Genomic DNA, 17,294 nt, shown 5'->3' with positions numbered 1-17,294 from the left:
GTGGTGGGGGCACCCCCTAACCCAGAGCCCCCGTGGGTACTCGGTGGGTGTTTGAATGATCAGATGACTGACCCCTATGCCCCCCCTCTGCAGTGTTACCTGTTTCACATGTACGTGGGTGTCCGAGCTGGCGGGGGCATTGGGGACGAGATCGAGGACCCAGCAGGTGATGAGTATGAGCTGTACCGGGTGGTCTTCGACATCACCTTCTTCTTCTTTGTCATCGTCATCCTGCTGGCCATCATCCAAGGTCAGTGCTTCTGGGGTCATGGGAGGGAGGTGGAGCAGGCTGGCTCCACCGCTAAGGGTGCACACTGTGGGATCCAGTCTGCCTGCCCTCAAATCCCAGTTCTGCCTCTTTCTACTCTGAGACCTTGGGCAAGTCAGCTGTCTGGCCTCAGTTTCTCCATCGTAAAATGGGGATATTACTAATACTAAACTCACAGGGATGTGAGGATGAAGTCAGTTCATATGTGTTAAATTTCCAGCTCGTAACTGCTCAATAAAATGCCAGGTATTATTATTCTTAGGAAGCAGGGTGAGATCGGGAAGAAAGGGATGGAAGGCAACGCTCAGGTGTTGGTAACCAGAGAAGGGGGTAGTCTGAACTGGGTCAGAGGTCGGGTACTGACCCGCTCCCTCCCCGGCCCCCCTCCCAGGTCTGATCATAGACGCTTTCGGTGAACTCCGAGACCAGCAAGAGCAAGTGAAGGAGGACATGGAGGTAGGTTATGTCTGGGGCCACCGAGAGGGATTAGGAGAACAGGAGGGCGTCAGATAGGCCTCGATTCTGATGTCTCCTGCCACCCACAGACCAAGTGCTTCATCTGCGGAATCGGGAGCGACTACTTCGATACGACACCGCACGGGTTCGAGACTCACACGCTGGAGGAGCACAACCTGGCCAATTACATGTGAGCACGAGCCCGCGAGCCAATCAGGAGCGGCTGGGCCCCGCCCAACCAGGGGCGTGGTATCCTTGCGGGTGGGTCCCCAGCCAACCAATCAGGAGAAGGTAAGGGTTGTCCTGACGTGCTGCCCTCCCACCCCCAGGTTTTTCCTGATGTATCTGATAAACAAGGACGAGACAGAACACACAGGCCAGGTAAGGGGTTGGCAGTGGGACGACAGTGGACAGGGATGTGTGAGACTGTGACCAACAGGCTCTTTCCCACTGCCCCAACTCTAGGAGTCTTATGTCTGGAAGATGTACCAGGAGCGATGTTGGGATTTCTTCCCGGCTGGCGATTGTTTCCGCAAGCAGTATGAGGACCAGCTTAGCTGAGACACCCTCTGGCCGGCCCTGCACCCCCACCTCAAGTGCCTTATTTTCTCGGCAAGACCCTGTGCCCCCACGGTCGTCACCCCCACCCTCCCTCCACCCGGCAGTTGGGAGAGCCGTGACCATGAACTGGAGAAATAAAGTCTGTGCTATACCCACTGGCATCACTGTGCTGGGCTGGAGTTTTTTGGGGTATCAGCATCCAGAAATTTTGATCTTCTTCCAGTAAAATAAGATGAAAACAGAGGCTGAAGTCATGTTTATTGGAAGGCAGGGATATGGCATGACCACTAGTGTGTGTCTGTTGGAGACAGAGGTGCAGGAACCGGGTCCTAATGCACACACCCCTCCCCTCCAGGGACTTATTCCTGGATGTAGAGGTTGCTGGGGGCAGTGGGGTCATCTGCTGGGCGTGTCTCCACCACCACAGGCCTGGGGGAGGAAGAGAAAAGTCAGTTCATTGGTTCGTTCATTCATTCACAAAGTAGTTATAGAGGGAGACTGTGCCAGCTCAAGGACAGAGTGTAGCAGTGAATGAGCAGATGTGGTCCCTACCCTAGGGGAGCTCGCAGTCTAGAGCAGGAGACCAACACACATCAGCAAATAACCTGAGTGCCAGGAAGCATGGGGCAGACAGCAGGGAAACCTCATCCAGGAAGTCAGCTAAGGCTCCCTCAAAGAATGGATGATGGATGCAACCTGAAGTAGGCTCAGGAGGGAACTTGTGAAAAGAGCAGAGAAGTGTTTGAGGCAGAGAGAACAGCTTGTGCCAAGACGTTGAAGTGGGAGGGAGCCTGGAGTTTTCATGGAGATGTCACGGCCTTGTTGGCTGCAGCCAAGATTGGGTATTTATCTTGAGGCCACAGGAAGAGATATACAATTGGATTTGAATTTTAAAAAGACACCTCTGGCAAGTCAAAAGGACACAGGGCAGGGTGCATAGGTGGTTCAGTGGTAGAATGCTCCCCTTCCATGCAGGAGACCCAGGTTTGATTTCCAGACCATGCAACCCACCCTGCAACCAAAACAAAAACACCAGGAAAAGGACACAGGGCCTCCTTGAAGGGGCTCCCACTCATTAAATCTGGGACTATATGTGCACAAAATAAACAACGATAATTGTAGAGTATAGGCCATAGAATAAAATGGAAATCCATGAGACCATGCTGACATAAACAAATAAATAAATGGTGGAGAAGGGACAGCTCTTCCTTACATGGAATGTCAAGTAATAAATGTACAAGGAATGAAATACAATTAAAAAATCACCAGTTGTTAACATTCCTAATCATAACAGATTCAGGCAAAAATCATCAGTGGATGCTAAAACTAGTGGGCAAAAGTCTGATGAGAAACAGTATATTTACATAGTCTCAATGAATTTCCCCCAAAGACTCTTATTTTTACAAAGGGAAAAAGGGGGAACTTTACAATGGAGAAACCTGGCTGATCCCAAATCAAATGATTGGTATGATGTGACACACTGAGAAAGGTACATAATTTCTGTGGTGTTTCAGGCAAAAATGCAGAACCTGAAAACCTTCCACAAAGCCAACAGAGGGTGTTCTACAAAACAACTTTTCTGTACTCTTCAAAAGGGCCAACGAAGGTCAGAATAGAAAATCTGAAGAACTGTTTCAGGCTAAAGATGAAAAACAAACACAACTCCTAAATGCAACCTGTGATACTGGATTGAATACTCGCCTAGAGAGAAAAAAAATTCTTTTTTGTTATAAAGAGCATCATTGGGACAACTTGTAAAACATAAATGGGTGTGCAGATTAGAAGGCAGTAATATCTCTTTTATTTTCTTGATTTCGGCAGCTGTGTTTTAGTCATGTAAGAGTATGTCCTTATTTTTTATTTAGGAAGCATACATTGAAGTATTTAGGGGTAAATGAGCATCATGTCTGCAACTTACTCCCAAGTGATTCAGGAAAAATTAGAGGGGATAGAGTGGGGAGCGAAAGAAAAAGCGAATGTAAAAAAGTTTTTTTTCAAGTTAACATCTGAGGAATCTGAGGGAGAGGGAAGCAAGAATTTTTGTACTATTTTTGCAACTTCTCTGTGAGTCTAAAATTATGTCAACATAAAATTAAAATTAAAATATTGCCTCGGCTGCCTAGGGGAGAATGGACTATAAGGGGGCAGGGATGGAAGTAGGGAGACCAGGCAAGACTTGCCAGGCCAAAGCTACAGATGGCTGAGGACACCTCAGGGTGTCCTCTCCACAGAGAAGCCCCTTCCCAGGTCCTTTTGTCCTTGACCCCCAACCTTATCATACCTGGGGCAGCCAAGCAGACGAAAGGTGAGTGTGGGGTCTCTCAGTTCCTGCAGCAGCTGGGGGAAAGATGGCATTTGTATCAGTATCTAGAAGACCCCTCTCCTCTCCGCACTCATTGCTTCCTTAAGGAGGGCAGATGAAGCCTCTGAACTTCTGGTCTCAGGCCCAGAAATAATTATTCTTGCTGACACCACTCACCAGCTGTGTGATCCTGGTAAAATACTTAACCTCTCTGTGCCTGAGATTACTCACCTGTAAAATCATGGAACCTACCTGGTAGGTGACTATGAAGATTAAATAAAATCTGAAAATGAAGGGGCAGAGGCTACTGCACTGAGTGCTAGAAGATAAGCAGCGTTCTCTCCAATTCCAGATGAGAAATGTGAGGCACAGGAAGATTAAGTCACTTGCCTAAGGGTGCTCAGCTGGATTCCCACCCAGACACCCACAGGTCTCCATAGTAGGTAGGGAACAGAGGCTCAGAGAGAAGCCAAGTCCCTTACATAAGGTCACACAATGGCCCAGATAAGAGACTCTGGGGTAAAGAAAGGGACCTGTCTGAGCTGAGGCTGGAGGAAGCATCTCCTCTAGGACCTCCCACCCTGACTCAGTTCTCCCAGGGCATCTGGTGAGTGTGCTGAATGAGAAGGGAAGGGGGGTGCACTCACCTGGTCAGAGCCTAGAGCCCACACCTGCACTCCGTGCTTCCAGAAGGCCTGGAGCCGACCCCCGACCATAGCTGGGGGGAAAGCAGGTGCCAGTTACCCACCCTTGGGACAACTTGAACCTCCACCGCGGCCCCTGGGCACTCCTACACCCCAGCACGTACCCACGGCCTCCACCGCTTCACTCATGGGGATCTCTGAGGTCCGAAGCCCCCGAATGGGAGCCCCCTCAGGGGTTACCAACTTCAGAGAGCCTTGGAGAGGGGAGAGAGAGGGCTTTAAGAGTTGTGGAGGGACGCTGAGGAGGTCCTTGAAGGACTGGGTACTAGATTCAGCATGAGAAGTAAAGCTTTACTCTCCTGGAGGGACGGCAGCGACGGACGGGCACGTAGCTTACCATCCACCAACACCATCACCATGTCGTCTTCCACCTGGGTCACCTGCACCGGTCCCTTGTGCTCTGGTTTGAGAAAGGGGTTTCAAGGCCCAATTCCACCCGGTTTCCTCTTCCCCACACTAGGCCCCACCCAAAAGGCCCACCCGTCTGCTAGGCAACCCTTCCATTCCCAAGTCACCCGCCCCCTTCAGGCCCGCCCCGTCAAGTAAGACGGCCCTTCTTCCCCAGCCCCTCCAGGTTCCACCTGGTTTCCAAATCGCGGGGGACTGGGAAGGGGCAAGCCCCGCCCACCCCTCCCAGTAGCCCCGCCCCGGCGAACCCCTGCCCCACCCACCGGTGCTCATCTCGCCCAACCAACAGGAGAGCGCGCCGAAGCGCACGGTGTGGAAGAGCACTGACTTCTCCGACCTCCCCGAGCTCACGCCGATGCACACGGCGGGCAGCTCCGAGCCCGGCGCCGTCAGCAGCGCGAACACCGGCAGCGGCGTTGGCAGCGGGAACAGCACCTGCTGCGAGCCACACAGGGAGGGGGAGCCGAGCATCAATAGGGCTTAAGCAGTGTTTCCTTAGAAATTGAGGGTTGGGACCTCGGGGTGGGCGTGGCTTCCGGCCACCTTGGCGACAGCCAGATAGGAGGTGGGGCCTCACAAGCAGCAAGGCCGCCTTCGAGACCCGGGAGGCGGGGCACAGGGCCTGAGGAACAGCTAAGCCCAGGTGTGAGGGGCGGAGCCTAGGATCAGAAGGGCGGGCCTCCAACAGAGACCGCAGGTGAGCAGGTCCTGGCGGAAGGACTGAAGTGAAGCCTCGTCGGAGGCGGAGCTTGGTGGAGTTCTGAACCGACGCGCCAAGAGAGGCCCTAGCCTCGGCACCCCCTGGGCCCCCCAGCCCCTACGGCCCCCTACCCGGACAAGGAGAAACTTGTTCATGGGCTGGTACCACTGGAGCAAGACCACGGATGTCTCCAGCGCCCCGCACAGGAACGGGCCCCCGGAACTTGCACCTTCCGCTGTGGGGTCGGGGTGGGGGGACGGTAGGGATGTGTCAGGGTCAGTCCCCACTTCTGCCACCCCACCTCCCGTCCTCAAGGCCCAGACTACCAGACCACTCCGCACGGCTCCCCCGGCTCTGGACACCCTGCCTTAACTCTGTAACGTTCTTAGCTGGGTGCAGCCCCAAGCCCCGCCCTTGGCCCGGACCCGCCTCCCGCGACTTCTGCCCTCCGGCGGGGGTCTCTCACCCACACAGCATGCTCGGCAGCCCTTGGTGTCCTGGATCTTGGTGGAGACCATGTTCTTCCTGCAGAAGGCGGCAGACGTGAATGTGGGGAGGATCGGCAGCAGGGACGGGATGGGAAGGGTTCGGTGATGCACTGGGGACTGGTACCTTGCCAGTAGCCGGTGGGGGCTGATGTGTGCGATTGGGCTCCCTGCTCTGGTCTCTTTTCGCTCCAGCAGGCCCAGGATGCTATGAGAATACAGGTGGGGGGTCTTTCCTGCAGTGTGTGTGTATGTGGGGGGAAGCAGGCAGTTATAGGACCCTGGATGCCTTCCCCTTCCCCCAGTCCCACACTTGATCCCATCCCTTTGTCTGAAACGGCAGAGGCAGCGAGTTTCAAGCACTGTTCATTCATTCCTTTCCCACTCAACGTCTCTGAAATGCCTGCTGTAGGCCAGGCACTGGGTTTGGCCCTGGTGAACACTGATAAAATAAATATGTTCCCTACACTCACGGGGCTCGCAGCTGCCTAAGAAGCTACTGACAACCAGTTTTCCCATCACAGATGTGACAATAACTAGCTCACAAATCCTACCTGGCTTGGCAATTCCCCCCAAATTATAATACTTTTACACAAAATGTTCATAAAACAATCACACAAATCCTTAATCTATAACTTGCTCACACTGTCTTAGTAATAGGCGGAATAAGTTCTAATGGTCATCTGACTATCAAAGGCAATCTAAAGATGAGCCTATTGTAGAAATGGCCTCAAAACCAACTTGAAAGGTGGAATCTACCGTGAGCCCCATTTTACAGACGGGGAAACTGAGGGTCCAGGAGCAGAAGTCCCTTGCTCTAAATCTCAGAGCAAAAAAAGTGGTTTGGGATTTGAACCGAGGGCTCTGTGAAGGGGGAAATCTAAGATTTTCTCCCACTGGCCCCAACTAATTCCCAGTCCTGGATTCTCAACCCCTCGACTCCTGACCCCCACCTCTCCTACCCAACTCACAGCCAGACCTGAGAGAGACATGAGGACGTTATTGATGGAGTACACCCACGTGGTCCGGCCAGGGAAGAGCTATAGAGAATGGGGGAGGGAATGGCTCCTGTAACACTCTAGGACCCCACAACTCCAAGCCCTGCCCTTGCCCACTCTAGATGCTGTGCCTCACCATCTCCAGCGTGGCCTCCCGGTCACTCCGGTTCAAGATGAAGATGCCTTCCTCTGCCCCCAGGAGCAGGTGCTGTTCTGTGGAAACAGATACAAGGATGCTGGGGCCTGCCTCCTCCTCAGGGGCCGCCCTGATCCCCACCACCCTGAACCCAAACTGTTCCCTTTTCAACTGACCTTCTGTCTATTCATTTTGTACCCCAAACTCTGACTTTTCTGCTATATTCTCATACTCCTGGTCCCCAAACCCTAAGTTTCCTAGTTTACATTCTCAAACTCAACTTCCCTCTACCCATTTTTGATCCCCAAAGTACAACTATAACGCGGGGTTCTGCCAGCCCGGCAGCTTTGCCACGCCCACCCCGTGCCGCTGCCTTTCCTCCTTCCGGTCAGGCTTGCCCCATCCCTCCCAGGCTCTCCGTGACCTGAATGCCCACCCTTGGAGGAGGGGTGTGTCCAGGCGGCCGTGCTGTGGATCCGGAGGGGGCAGCCATTGAACAGCTTTACTAGGTGGGCACATCCCTGGGCAGTCAGTGGGCAGGGGGAGCAGCAGGCCCAGTCGACGGGATCCAGCAAAAGGGAGCAAGGGACAGGAAGGTGCAGTGGTGAAGACTACAGACTCTGGAGTGAAAATGCAGGGTTCAAATCCTGTCTCTAACTTAAAAAGCCTACAACCTTGAGCAAGCAAGCTACTTACCCCTTCTGTGCCTTAGTTTTCCCATCTGCAAAATGGGGGAGGGGGGGAAGGGGTAATTTCTATTTCTCTGATATCAACCTCTTTCAGCGAGGGTTTGAACATGTTATATCATGCAAAGACATGAGATAAGTGACCCAGAGGAGAGGCTCAATAAATGTCAACTGGTACCATCAGTCCCCCTGCCACCCCCCCTGCCAGGCACCTCCAGCCCCATCCAAAGTTGTGAGTACTCAGCATGTCTGCCACACCTTTCTCTTTATCCTTTCCTTCTTGGGGGGCAGCAGTGGGGGCTGGCCAGGTTCCTGGGGGGCTGGGTTCCAGAGTGAGGGGTCTGAGAGGGGTTAGGGGAAAATTAGTCTCCGGTGAGCCTGCTGCCCAGCCCCCCACCTTGGCCTGCCCCCATTACCTGAATGGGCGGTGAGGTGGGGGCTGGGCGGTGCTGGGGGAGGTCCAGGACGGGGGGTGCGTGGGGGAGGTCCACTGGCACACCGGACCAGCACCCCCGGGTTCAGCTCTCCCTCATCCCCAGCCCCCCCAGGACCATCATCCGACGGAGAACGGAACTTGGGCTTTGGGTATAGGGAAAGGGGCGTGGGGAAACACATCAGATGATCCCAGAGAAGGAGCACCCTGCAACCCCAATCCCCACCTCTGTCTGAACTGACAATCAGCCTGACCCTCCTCTAATAAACCTTCCCCTACTCCAATCCTCCCCTGTGACCCCTGGACCTCCACACACTCCAGCAACTAAAAGGTTAATGCTGGATGCAGCAGGTGGTCCATAGGAGCAGCTACTGATCAGTGTTCATCAGGCTAAGTTTGAATCCCACCTGTAGGTCCAGGGGTGCCACTTCCAAATCCCGATGTCTCCATCATCCCAGACTCCCAGGCCTAGACAGCCCAGTATCCCAGCAGCTGATAACCCTGGCCTCCTACTCCCCCAGAGATCCCAAGCCCCAGCCTCCCAGCTCCAGCCCTGAGCTTTACCTTGGGGGGCAGTGGAGGAGGTGTGTCCTCAGCAGGAGTGGGGCTGAAACACAAAGCTGGAGGTAAGTGGGTGGGGTCTGAGGACAAGAACTGGGGGAAGGTGGGATGGCTCAGGGCTGGAGGTTCGAGACTCGGGTCTGAGGTCAGGAGGGTAAGGGTGAATCAGTCTGGTCTAGAGTTCGATTAAAAGACTATTATCAAGGACAATAATCCTAACAGTGACTCTTAGATGTCAAGTGCTAAAACAGGTCAGGTCTTGTGCTGGTACTTTGAATCTTTACAACCACCCACTACCACCTATAATATTGGCTCCTGGGTCAGGTTCTTCCTGGATGTCTAGCACCCTAAATGAGCCCATTACATTCACGATGCATGCCTGACACTGCACCCAAGGGCTGGGGGAAGATGAGGGTGTGGGTTGACTGTTAGGGTTGAAGTTTGGGTCTAGAGTTAAGGGTGTGGCATTAGGGAAATTTCCAGGGGTCAAGGTTCAGCCTGAGATTGAGTGAGAAGGTGAAGAAAGATGAGGGCGTAGGGTTTAGGGTTGGGACTAAAGATGAGGTCTGGGGGGTTGAAGCAAGATCTGGGAGGGGCTGGGGCCTCTCCCAGATCTTGGGGACAGGAGGACATTTTAGAAAGAAACAGGGTTGGGGCTGGAGTTGAGGGCAATTGGGGGTCAGGTCAAAAGTCCTATAAGAGAAGAAAGGCATGGGTTGAGGTTGGGAACGAGTCTAGAGGTGCAGGAAGTGAGGGTTGAGGTTGGGATAGGCTTAGAGGTCAGGGGTTAGGGATGAAGGAAGGTGGGGGCTGGGCTAGGGGTTGGGTCAGGGGTCAGGCTGAAGGTAAGAAGAACGTGAAGGCAAGCTGGGGCTCTGTAGGAAGATGGGGACTGAGTGGAGGGCCTGCGGACCTCAGGGCCGGGCCCCATCTTACATGTCCACGTCGTCATAGTCATCATCAGACTCCGAGAGGTGCCTCCTGCAAAGTGACAGGCCTGAGCCTTAGGTGGCAATCACAGATGTCCCCACCCCTCTCCTCCCCTACCCCCTGGGGGGGGTGGCGCTGACCTGGGGCTCATGCTCTTCACATCCCCTGGGGGCTGGAAGGGAGCCTGCTGGACAGAGGAAGGGTCAGCAGTGCTCTGGGGGGCAGGGGGTGGGGTGTCTGGGGAGAGCAGGGGAGGCATCTCACGGTGTTGCTTGGGGATCTGGATTCCACTTCTCTGAGTTTCCTGAACTCCATGTGCCGCCCTGAGAGGTAGGGGAGAGGTAACACACAGTTGGGGAGGGTCTGCAAAGATGGATTTGGGAATAGAACAAATAGAATTTGGGGGGCTTGGAATCATGGTCTTAGGGATTAGGACTGTCTCTTGAAGCGGCCTTGGTTTAGAAGAGTTTCATTTGGAGGTCAAGGTTTAGGGTCAGGGAAGTGGGAGCTCACAGTAGTTATAGAGGGTTTTCAGAATCTATTTGGGTACCGGGCGTGGGGGGAGGTTGTGACGGGATTTGGGTCAGGTGGTGCTGGGGGTCTCTAATGGGGTCAAATGGCAATGGGGATTTCTAATGGGTCAGGTGGTGATGGGGTTCTGTGCAGGTCTGTTGGGGCTGATGGGGACTCTGGGGCTCCGTTTAGGAGTCAGGGGATGATGGGGTCTCTGAAGGTCTTTTGGGGAGTGATGGGGGACTCTGGAGTCTATTATGAGGTTGGGTGGTGATGGGTGTGTCTGGCAGTCTGATGGGGGTGTTGAGGGTCTCGGATATGTTAGAGGTTCAGGTGTCCCCATGCTTAGTCTCTACTCACGGATGCAGTCTGCATCAGGGACCCCCAAAGAGCTGGACCGATGGGTGGATCTGATCCGCCGAGGTACGGCCGGGGGTATCTGGGCAGAGGGGCAGCCACATCAGGGCTCCCAGCCCAAAGTGGCCCCCCCACGCCCCTGTGGGCCCAACTTCTAGCCCTCTTCTCTCCTGTAACCCTCTGTTTGCCCAGCTCTGTGCCAGGCATCCCGTCTTCCCTTTTTTTTTTTTTTTTTTTTTGCCTCTTAAGAGAAGCAGCAGGAGGTGCTCCAGGCAGAGGGAACAGCCCAGCAACAGCTAGGAGATTCCAATGCTTTGGTCAGCCAGAGCTCCTCACCTCAGGCTCCTCATCCTCAACCTCGCCAACCGGGGGTCCCTTCCCTGGATTCTTCAGTTTGTCCAGAAGGTCTAGGATCAGGGCCCTGCTCAGCCCAGGCTGGGACACCAGCTGGTGCTGGGGAAGGGGAGGAGGGAGTCAGCAGTCGGGGACTGGGTGGAGGGAGAGGGTGGGATGTTTCTTGAGAACTAGTCTAAGGGAATCTGGTTAGGGGAAGGGGCCGATTGAAGAAGAGAGCAGGGAAGTCCAGGGAATTTTGAGACCTGTGGGGATCTGGAGTAGTTTTAAGGGCCTAGAAGAATTTAGGGTTCTTGGGGGGGGGGGCGTTGCTTAGAGAACTCCAGCGATATCTCAGAGTACATTGGGGTTCCCTTGGAATTGAGGGTCAGGGTTGGACGGGGTCTCTGGGGCCCGAGGTCCTCTTGAGTGGCTCTTGAGGCCCTCGGAAACTTGTGAGTTCTGGCAATTCAGGAGAGCTGGGGAAGGTCTAGTTTGGGGTACAAGTTGGGGGTTTTAGGGAGATCCTGGAAAATTCTTGGGGGACGGTGTGGTTAGGGACTTTAAAAGGCCACAGAGGCTCTGTGGAACTAAATTATCGTAGTTCTAGGGAGTTGTGGAAGGCCCCAGGGAATTCTGGGGTAACAAGAGGGTTGGGGGGATTTCTCTGAGAGGGAGGTTTACACTGAGCATCTTGGTGGCACCGGGCCGCTTCTTGGGGCTCTTAGTGAGGGTGACTTTGACAAAGTTGTGGAAGGCAGCTGACCTGGAACGGAAGAAGCCAGTTCTAGGGTTACTGAGACCTCCCCATCAGCCCCCCACCCAGGCTTTGCCCTCTCCCTACCCCCACCCCTCTCTGCTCACCATTTGCCCTTTTCCTTTAGCCGGGGGGGCTGGTAGCCACTCTTGGTCATGAGGAAGAGAACTCTAGAAGAGAAGGGAGAGAACATGGGGTTCAGAGCCCCACTTCAGGGTCAGACCTCATGGCTGGAGGGGTTCCCAGGCTCCCCAGGAGGTCTACAGCCCTGACGTTACCAGAGACCAAAGTGCGGGGCAGGGTGGGGAGGGAGGATGAGGCTCGGGTGTTGTCCCCGCAAAGATGCCACCCCTGGGGGCACATTTATCACATTTCAAACAGACGCAGAGGCAGAGGGAGACTCAGGATGGGGGTTCCTGGTGTGGAGGGCTGAACATAAGGTTTTCTGGGTTGGGGAATTCTTAAGGGTCTCATATGGGCTCTGAGTAAGGGGGTCCCCTAAAGAGAGATCTTGATGTGGGGAAGCAAGCTGGGGAGTCCACAGGATCAGGGCCGGGCGCATCTCTGGGGCCCGGAGTCCTACCGGAGAGGGTGCACGTCAAACAGCGGTGGCTGCAGCTCAGCCAGCTCGATGGCTGTGATGCCCAGGGACCAGATGTCACACAGCTCATTGTATCCTCCCTTCAGGGCCACGGCTGCCACTTCTGGAGCCATCCTGGGGGCAGAGACCCTTAGAGAGCCAAGGGTGGCATAGGGAGGGGGTGGCAAGAGTGGGGGACAGACTCCTGGGCATGGGGAGAAGGGGGAGGAGAGACACGGAGAGGAGTAGAGAGAGCCAGATGGAGAGAGAGACATAAGGATGGAGAGGGAGATGCAGAGACAGACTGAGAGACAGAGAGGGGAAAGGCAGAAAGAGACGGAGATGGGGAGACCCAGAGATCAAGATAAAAATGAGACAAACACACTTAACCATGTATCTCCAAAATAAAAAGAGACAAGCACAGAAACAGGCAGAAAGAGGCACCAACAGACGTGGGGAAATGAAAAACTCAAGACAGAGCCAAAGATGACAGGATGTCCCACAGAGAAAGGCCAGGGGGAAAGGAGCCAGGAAAGAACTCTCCAGAGAACTAGGTGTGGGGGGGGGGGGGAGCAGCTGCTCCCCCCACCCCCCAGGGGCCTGCCAGGGAGCCCTCACCAGTAGGGCGTCCCAATGAAGGAGAGGCGTCGAGCCAGTGTCGCCCCGATCTGGGCCGAGATTCCAAAGTCAGCTGGAGGCAGAGGGAGAGACAGTGAGCTGGGGTCCCCTGCCCTCCCCCCAGGCCCCCTGCCCCCCTCACCAGCCACACTCACCCAGTCTGACCTCCCCAGCATCATTGATGAGGATATTGGCTCCCTGGAGGCAAGAGAGGGGTGAGAGACTGGCAGGGACCCTCTCCCCAGGCTCCCCTACCCGACAGCTCAACTACACCAAGCTCCCATCCCCTGGGGTCCCCATGCCCCCAATACCACCCCTCTGCCCCAGACCACCTTGATGTCTCGGTGTATCTTCTTCTGTGAGTGCAAATAGGCCAGCCCCTGGGGAGGAGGGTTGACAGGGGAGCTATGAGTACGGTATGAGGGTGGGGTGGGGAGCAGGGCCCTGCACCCACCACCCCCGGTCCTCTCCTTACCTGGAGCACTTCCCGGCAGACATAGCCGATCTGGAGTTCTGAGAGGGAGCCGGTCACTGCAGAGGCACAGGTCACCCAAGGCACAGCGTTGGGTGGGAAGCCAGGAAACCTGGATCCAGGTGTCCCCCGGCTCCAACCCACACTGGTTTGGGGAGTGAGGCGAGACAGAGAGCTGTCTAGCCACAGAGAAGCAGGAACGTGGGGAAACAGAGGCCCGGGGGAGACAGAGGAGATGGGTGCCTGGGGCCCTAAACAGACAGAGACCCTGCCATTGTGGGAGAGAACATTCCAGTGGGGAAGGGAGATAGTACATGAGAGAACCGAGCAAAATAGACCATGAGATGTTACCAAGTGGTGAGAAGCAAAACAAAGTAGGAAAGGACAACAGGAAATAAGTGTGGGGAGGGGTATGAAATTTTAGCCAGGGTGGTCAGGGACGGCCCCTCTGAGAAGATGGTATTTGGGTAACATGAGTTGCCCCACTCTGAGGAGAGTGAGAAGAGCAGGTGCAGAGGCCGGAGGCGGGAGTGGGCTGGTGGGAAAGTGGCGAGGTGGGTGGGGAGGAAAGCGGGGGGAGGAAAGGTCGGTCAGCTGGAGGGGGCCGGGATAGACTTGGGGACCCCTCCCATGAGGTCTTTGGGTAACTCTTCAGAGTTAGGTGATTGCAGGATGAGGTGAGGCAGAGATGCAGAGATGGAGAGAGACAGACAGAGGAGCAGGACAGATCCCAACTGAAGCAGAGAGAAAAAGAGATGATGAGGACACGTGGGAAACAGACATATCTAGAAAGAGAGAGACACAGAAGGGTGGAGAAGGAGGAGAAACAGACAGACAGTGAGACAGAGAAAGGTAGTCAGAGACCAGATATGACAGGCAGGCTGTGTGAGCCACTTCCTGTATGGGGGCCTCAGTTTCCCCTCCCTGAAGACTTCTGACATTTGAAGTCTTGGGCTGGAGGGAGTCAGGCATCAGAAATCCAGAGAGGTGTTCAGAGACCCACTCCACCTTCAAATTCTCCAAGAGTAAAGGGCAGCGTGAGAGAGAGAGAGATGCAGAAATTCATTCACTCATTTAACGAGTCCTTAGGCATCATCTACTCTGAGCCAGAAATGCGGAAATATTCAACCACATGGACAGAAAACTGTCTTGCTTGACAAGAAAATGCAGACACAGAGATGGGGGTAGGTGGAGAGAGGGGATCTTTGGAGGCAGAAAGATTTGGGCTGGGCTGTCAGGTCCTGGAGGGCAGGGCCCAGCCCAGAGCAGGGGGCTCAGTGTATGAACTATGGTCCAAAAAACCTATCCCAGGCAGAAGCAAACAGAGGGAGGCAGGAGGAGACCGAAGGGGTAGCCTGGAGGTACAGAGGGGGCCTGGATTCCTTCTCCCTCCTCTCACCCTGGTAGATGTCCTGGAGAGAACCAGCCCCGCAGAACTCCATGCAGATCCAGAGCTTTTGCAGCCTGCAGTGGTTCAATGACAATAATAAAATGATAATGTCAGGAACACTATTTGCAGGAGAGCCTCTAGGTCACTGTCTGTCTTATGCTAGTTCAACCAGCACACTAAGGGAACAGCAGTCATCTCTCTATCTCCCGTTGCCCGGCAGAGTGAAATTGTTCTGTCTCCATTTTACAGATAGCAAAAATGAAGAAAAAGAGAAGTGTGCTTTCAGAGTGAGCTGGACTCGAATACAGATCTTCAGAGCTCCAAACCCAGGGCACCCTCTGTTGTCCCATGCTAACCTAGGAGACAGGCAGGCATCTCAGAGGTTGGGGAGGTAGGAAGGGGAAAAGGGGCCCAGGGTGCCCCATCTGAGGGACAGTGATCATTGTTGGGGTATCTGGTATATTCATTTTTGGGTCAAGGAATTGAGGAGTTCATATTAATGAAGGAGAAAGTGAAACTCAGGGACTAAAAGGCCAGAATGATGACAGATTAGTTTGAAGAGACTCGAGTTTCAGGTTTAGTTGAAACTATGATGGGATCGTTTTGGGGACCCCTGGTCAGAAATGGGAGTTCTGAATTGGGGGTCAGAACAGGGGGTACTTTGGTCAGAAAACAGGTCTTGGGACTAGATATCAGTAGGGGTGCAGCAGTTAGAAATGGGGGTTCAGGATTGATGGTTAGGTTCTGGTGCTTGGATCAGAAATGGTAGCTCATGTTAGGTGCCCCAGTCAGAAATGAGGGTTCTGGTTTGGGGGCTGGACTGGCTCCCTAGGCAGGGCCCAGGCCCCTCACCAGAGATAGCTCCCATGGTAGGCCACGATGTTGGCATGCCGGCAAGTTTTCAAGATGAGGATTTCCTTCTGAAGGGTTGAGACATCATCGTCTGCGAGGAGGGGGAGAGAAGCAGCAGCAGCTGGAGGATGGGGCAATGGGGGAGGCCATCCTGGTGTCCCAGGAGGTGGGGGGAGGGGAGGAGGAGGGAGCTCCTGGGTCCTCATCTCACCAGGCTCCATCTTCACCATTTTCAATGCCACCAGGTCCCTCGTCACCTTGTCTCGGGCCTTGTAAGGGGAAGTTGGAAGTCATTAAGGCCCGGCTGGCCTGAGTCCTTCCTCAGCATCCCTGAGCCAAGGCCAAGGACCCATGCATACCTTTCCTTTCCCAGGCCTCCTCCCAAAGGTCACTGCTTAGAAGGTGATAGAGAAGGGAGGTGGGGGGTGGGGGGTGAAGGGCTCCTCACCTTGAAGACTTCCCCGTAGGTGCCGCCCCCCAGCCGTTGCAGCAAGTCATAGTGGTCCCGGGGGTCCCTATTAAAGATATCAGGGTCCACGAGGTCCATCCCTGGGGGCCGGAGCTGGGCCTGTGCCCAGGGGCCAGCAGGGCCTCAGGGCTGGAGTGCTGGAACCTCCCTCCCTCCCTATACACCAGCCACCAGCCTTGCATAGGCAGGCTGCGGCCTCAGGCTGCGGCCTCCCCCCTCCCCACTCTCGCTTCCTGCCCCGATGCAGGGCGGTGCAACCGGCTCCACCCCCTGTCCCTTGGGCCTTGAAAGCTGTGAGGGGCAGCTTGCCTTGGGACCCAGGGGACCCTGATCCACCCCAGGCGCCAGGGCTGGATGTAACGAAATGCAAATGATCTTTATTGCGACCGGGGGTGGGGAGGGGGGGGGCTGCTTCAGCACCTCCTCCCCCTATTTTGGGTCAGGGCCATAGCTGAAGCTCTGCTGAATGCTTGAGGGTTTGGGCACAACTTGCAGGTGGCAGATCTGCACAGGCCATGCAATGTACATGCCTGTACATTGGGAAACATACATGCACTTACGTAGTACTCGCCTGTGCTGTTCATAGACCTGCAGACGTAGTACATTCCTGTTTACCTGTGTACACAAATGTGGATGTACCCAGAGCACACGCCTCCATATTCACGCACATGGCCGGGCACTCGCACCCGTAATACGCATTCTAAACATACTTGGGGGGCTCGCCTTCTGCCCCAAGACTGGAGCCCCGTGGATAATGAACACACACACACACACACACACACACACACACACCAGGCCCCGTGGAGAATGAACACACACACACACACCCCAGCCCCCACCAGCCCAACGGGGCTCTCCCCCTGGAGCTGGGGTGGAAGGTGAGGACAGGGTTCAGGACTTCAAACTGGGGTCGGTCTCAGGGTTCTGCCTCAAGTGCCCAGGCCTCACGCATGGGCGACCTCAAAGCGTACAGCCTTTGAGAGTTACCCCAGAGGGAGAGCATCAACGTATAATCCCACAGGGTTTTGTGAATTCACCGCCACGAGCAAAACGACGAGCTCGCAAACCATCAGAGTTCCGTCTCCTTCCGGGAGAAGTACTTGAGCACAGACGCACGCGCTCCGAGACCTGGAACGCGAGGCCCGGGAAAAGCCTAGCCCCGCCTTCCCGTCCACAGAGGGCGCCTGCGCACTAGGGTAGAGTAAGCTTTTTGTCATGCTACTGGTCCAAGCGCTGGAGGAGCGAATGCGCACGCGCCATAAACGCGTGCTGAGAAGAAGTCACGTGGTAGCTGAAAAGCGTGGCGACCGCTGCAACAATCCTGA

At 54.9% G+C, this 17,294-nt stretch overlaps 2 protein-coding genes across 7 annotated transcripts in view; one reads left to right on the top strand and one right to left on the bottom strand.

The window, feature by feature from the left end:
* Positions 1-1,446, top strand: part of RYR1 (ryanodine receptor 1) — a 112,496-nt gene extending 111,050 nt beyond the window's left edge. For all 4 annotated transcript variants that reach the window (XM_077131964.1, XM_077131963.1, XM_077131962.1 and 1 more), the window contains 5 exons: positions 94-250; positions 660-724; positions 814-914; positions 1,054-1,105; positions 1,190-1,446. In XM_077131964.1, coding sequence (XP_076988079.1) covers positions 94-250; positions 660-724; positions 814-914; positions 1,054-1,105; positions 1,190-1,285 — 471 coding nt within the window. In that variant the 3' untranslated portion in view covers positions 1,286-1,446. The remainder of the gene's footprint in view (positions 1-93; positions 251-659; positions 725-813; positions 915-1,053; positions 1,106-1,189) is intronic.
* Positions 1,447-1,526: 80 nt separating this feature from the next.
* On the bottom strand, positions 1,527-17,171 carry MAP4K1 (mitogen-activated protein kinase kinase kinase kinase 1). 3 transcript variants are annotated; one of them, XM_077131965.1, is made up of 32 exons: positions 16,957-17,171; positions 15,949-16,015; positions 15,712-15,769; positions 15,501-15,591; positions 14,658-14,722; positions 13,262-13,317; positions 13,119-13,166; positions 12,942-12,984; positions 12,787-12,859; positions 12,172-12,303; positions 11,696-11,758; positions 11,516-11,597; positions 10,835-10,951; positions 10,502-10,580; positions 9,893-9,951; positions 9,769-9,812; positions 9,635-9,679; positions 8,702-8,744; positions 8,121-8,283; positions 7,963-8,045; positions 7,455-7,539; positions 7,019-7,095; positions 6,864-6,924; positions 6,012-6,120; positions 5,866-5,924; positions 5,531-5,634; positions 4,963-5,137; positions 4,629-4,691; positions 4,396-4,485; positions 4,235-4,305; positions 3,567-3,622; positions 1,527-1,714 (listed from the first exon to the last, which is right to left on the bottom strand). In XM_077131965.1, exons 1-32 carry the CDS (start codon positions 17,037-17,039, stop codon positions 1,645-1,647), a joined length of 2,514 nt encoding a protein of 837 aa, XP_076988080.1. In that variant the 5' UTR covers positions 17,040-17,171; the 3' UTR covers positions 1,527-1,644. The 3 variants fall into 3 exon arrangements, with proteins under 3 accessions (XP_076988080.1, XP_076988081.1, XP_076988082.1); XM_077131966.1 differs by lacking the exon at positions 16,957-17,171 and having other exon boundaries at positions 12,172-12,318; positions 15,949-16,182; XM_077131967.1 differs by lacking the exon at positions 16,957-17,171 and having other exon boundaries at positions 15,949-16,182.
* Positions 17,172-17,294: the final 123 nt, after the last annotated feature.

The sequence above is a fragment of the Tamandua tetradactyla genome, chromosome 16 (assembly GCF_023851605.1).
Source record: "Tamandua tetradactyla isolate mTamTet1 chromosome 16, mTamTet1.pri, whole genome shotgun sequence".
Taxonomy (NCBI): domain Eukaryota; kingdom Metazoa; phylum Chordata; class Mammalia; order Pilosa; family Myrmecophagidae; genus Tamandua; species Tamandua tetradactyla.
Note: the sequence above shows the minus strand (reverse complement) of the source record. Positions and strands in the feature narration are given on the sequence as shown.

Bases quoted from the DNA above. Each gene is read 5' to 3' on its own strand.
- MAP4K1 (XM_077131965.1), bottom strand. From the start codon at position 17,039: ATGGTTTGCGAGCTCGTCGTTTTGCTCGTGGCGGTGAATTCACAAAAC. The intron at 15,770-15,948 runs GTGAGGAGCCCT...TCCCCTTACAAG, and splicing joins CCTACGGGGAAGTCTTCAAG to GCCCGAGACAAGGTGACGAG. The intron at 9,952-10,501 runs GTGAGTAGAGAC...CCTACCTCTCAG, and splicing joins CCCTGATGCAGACTGCATCC to GGCGGCACATGGAGTTCAGG.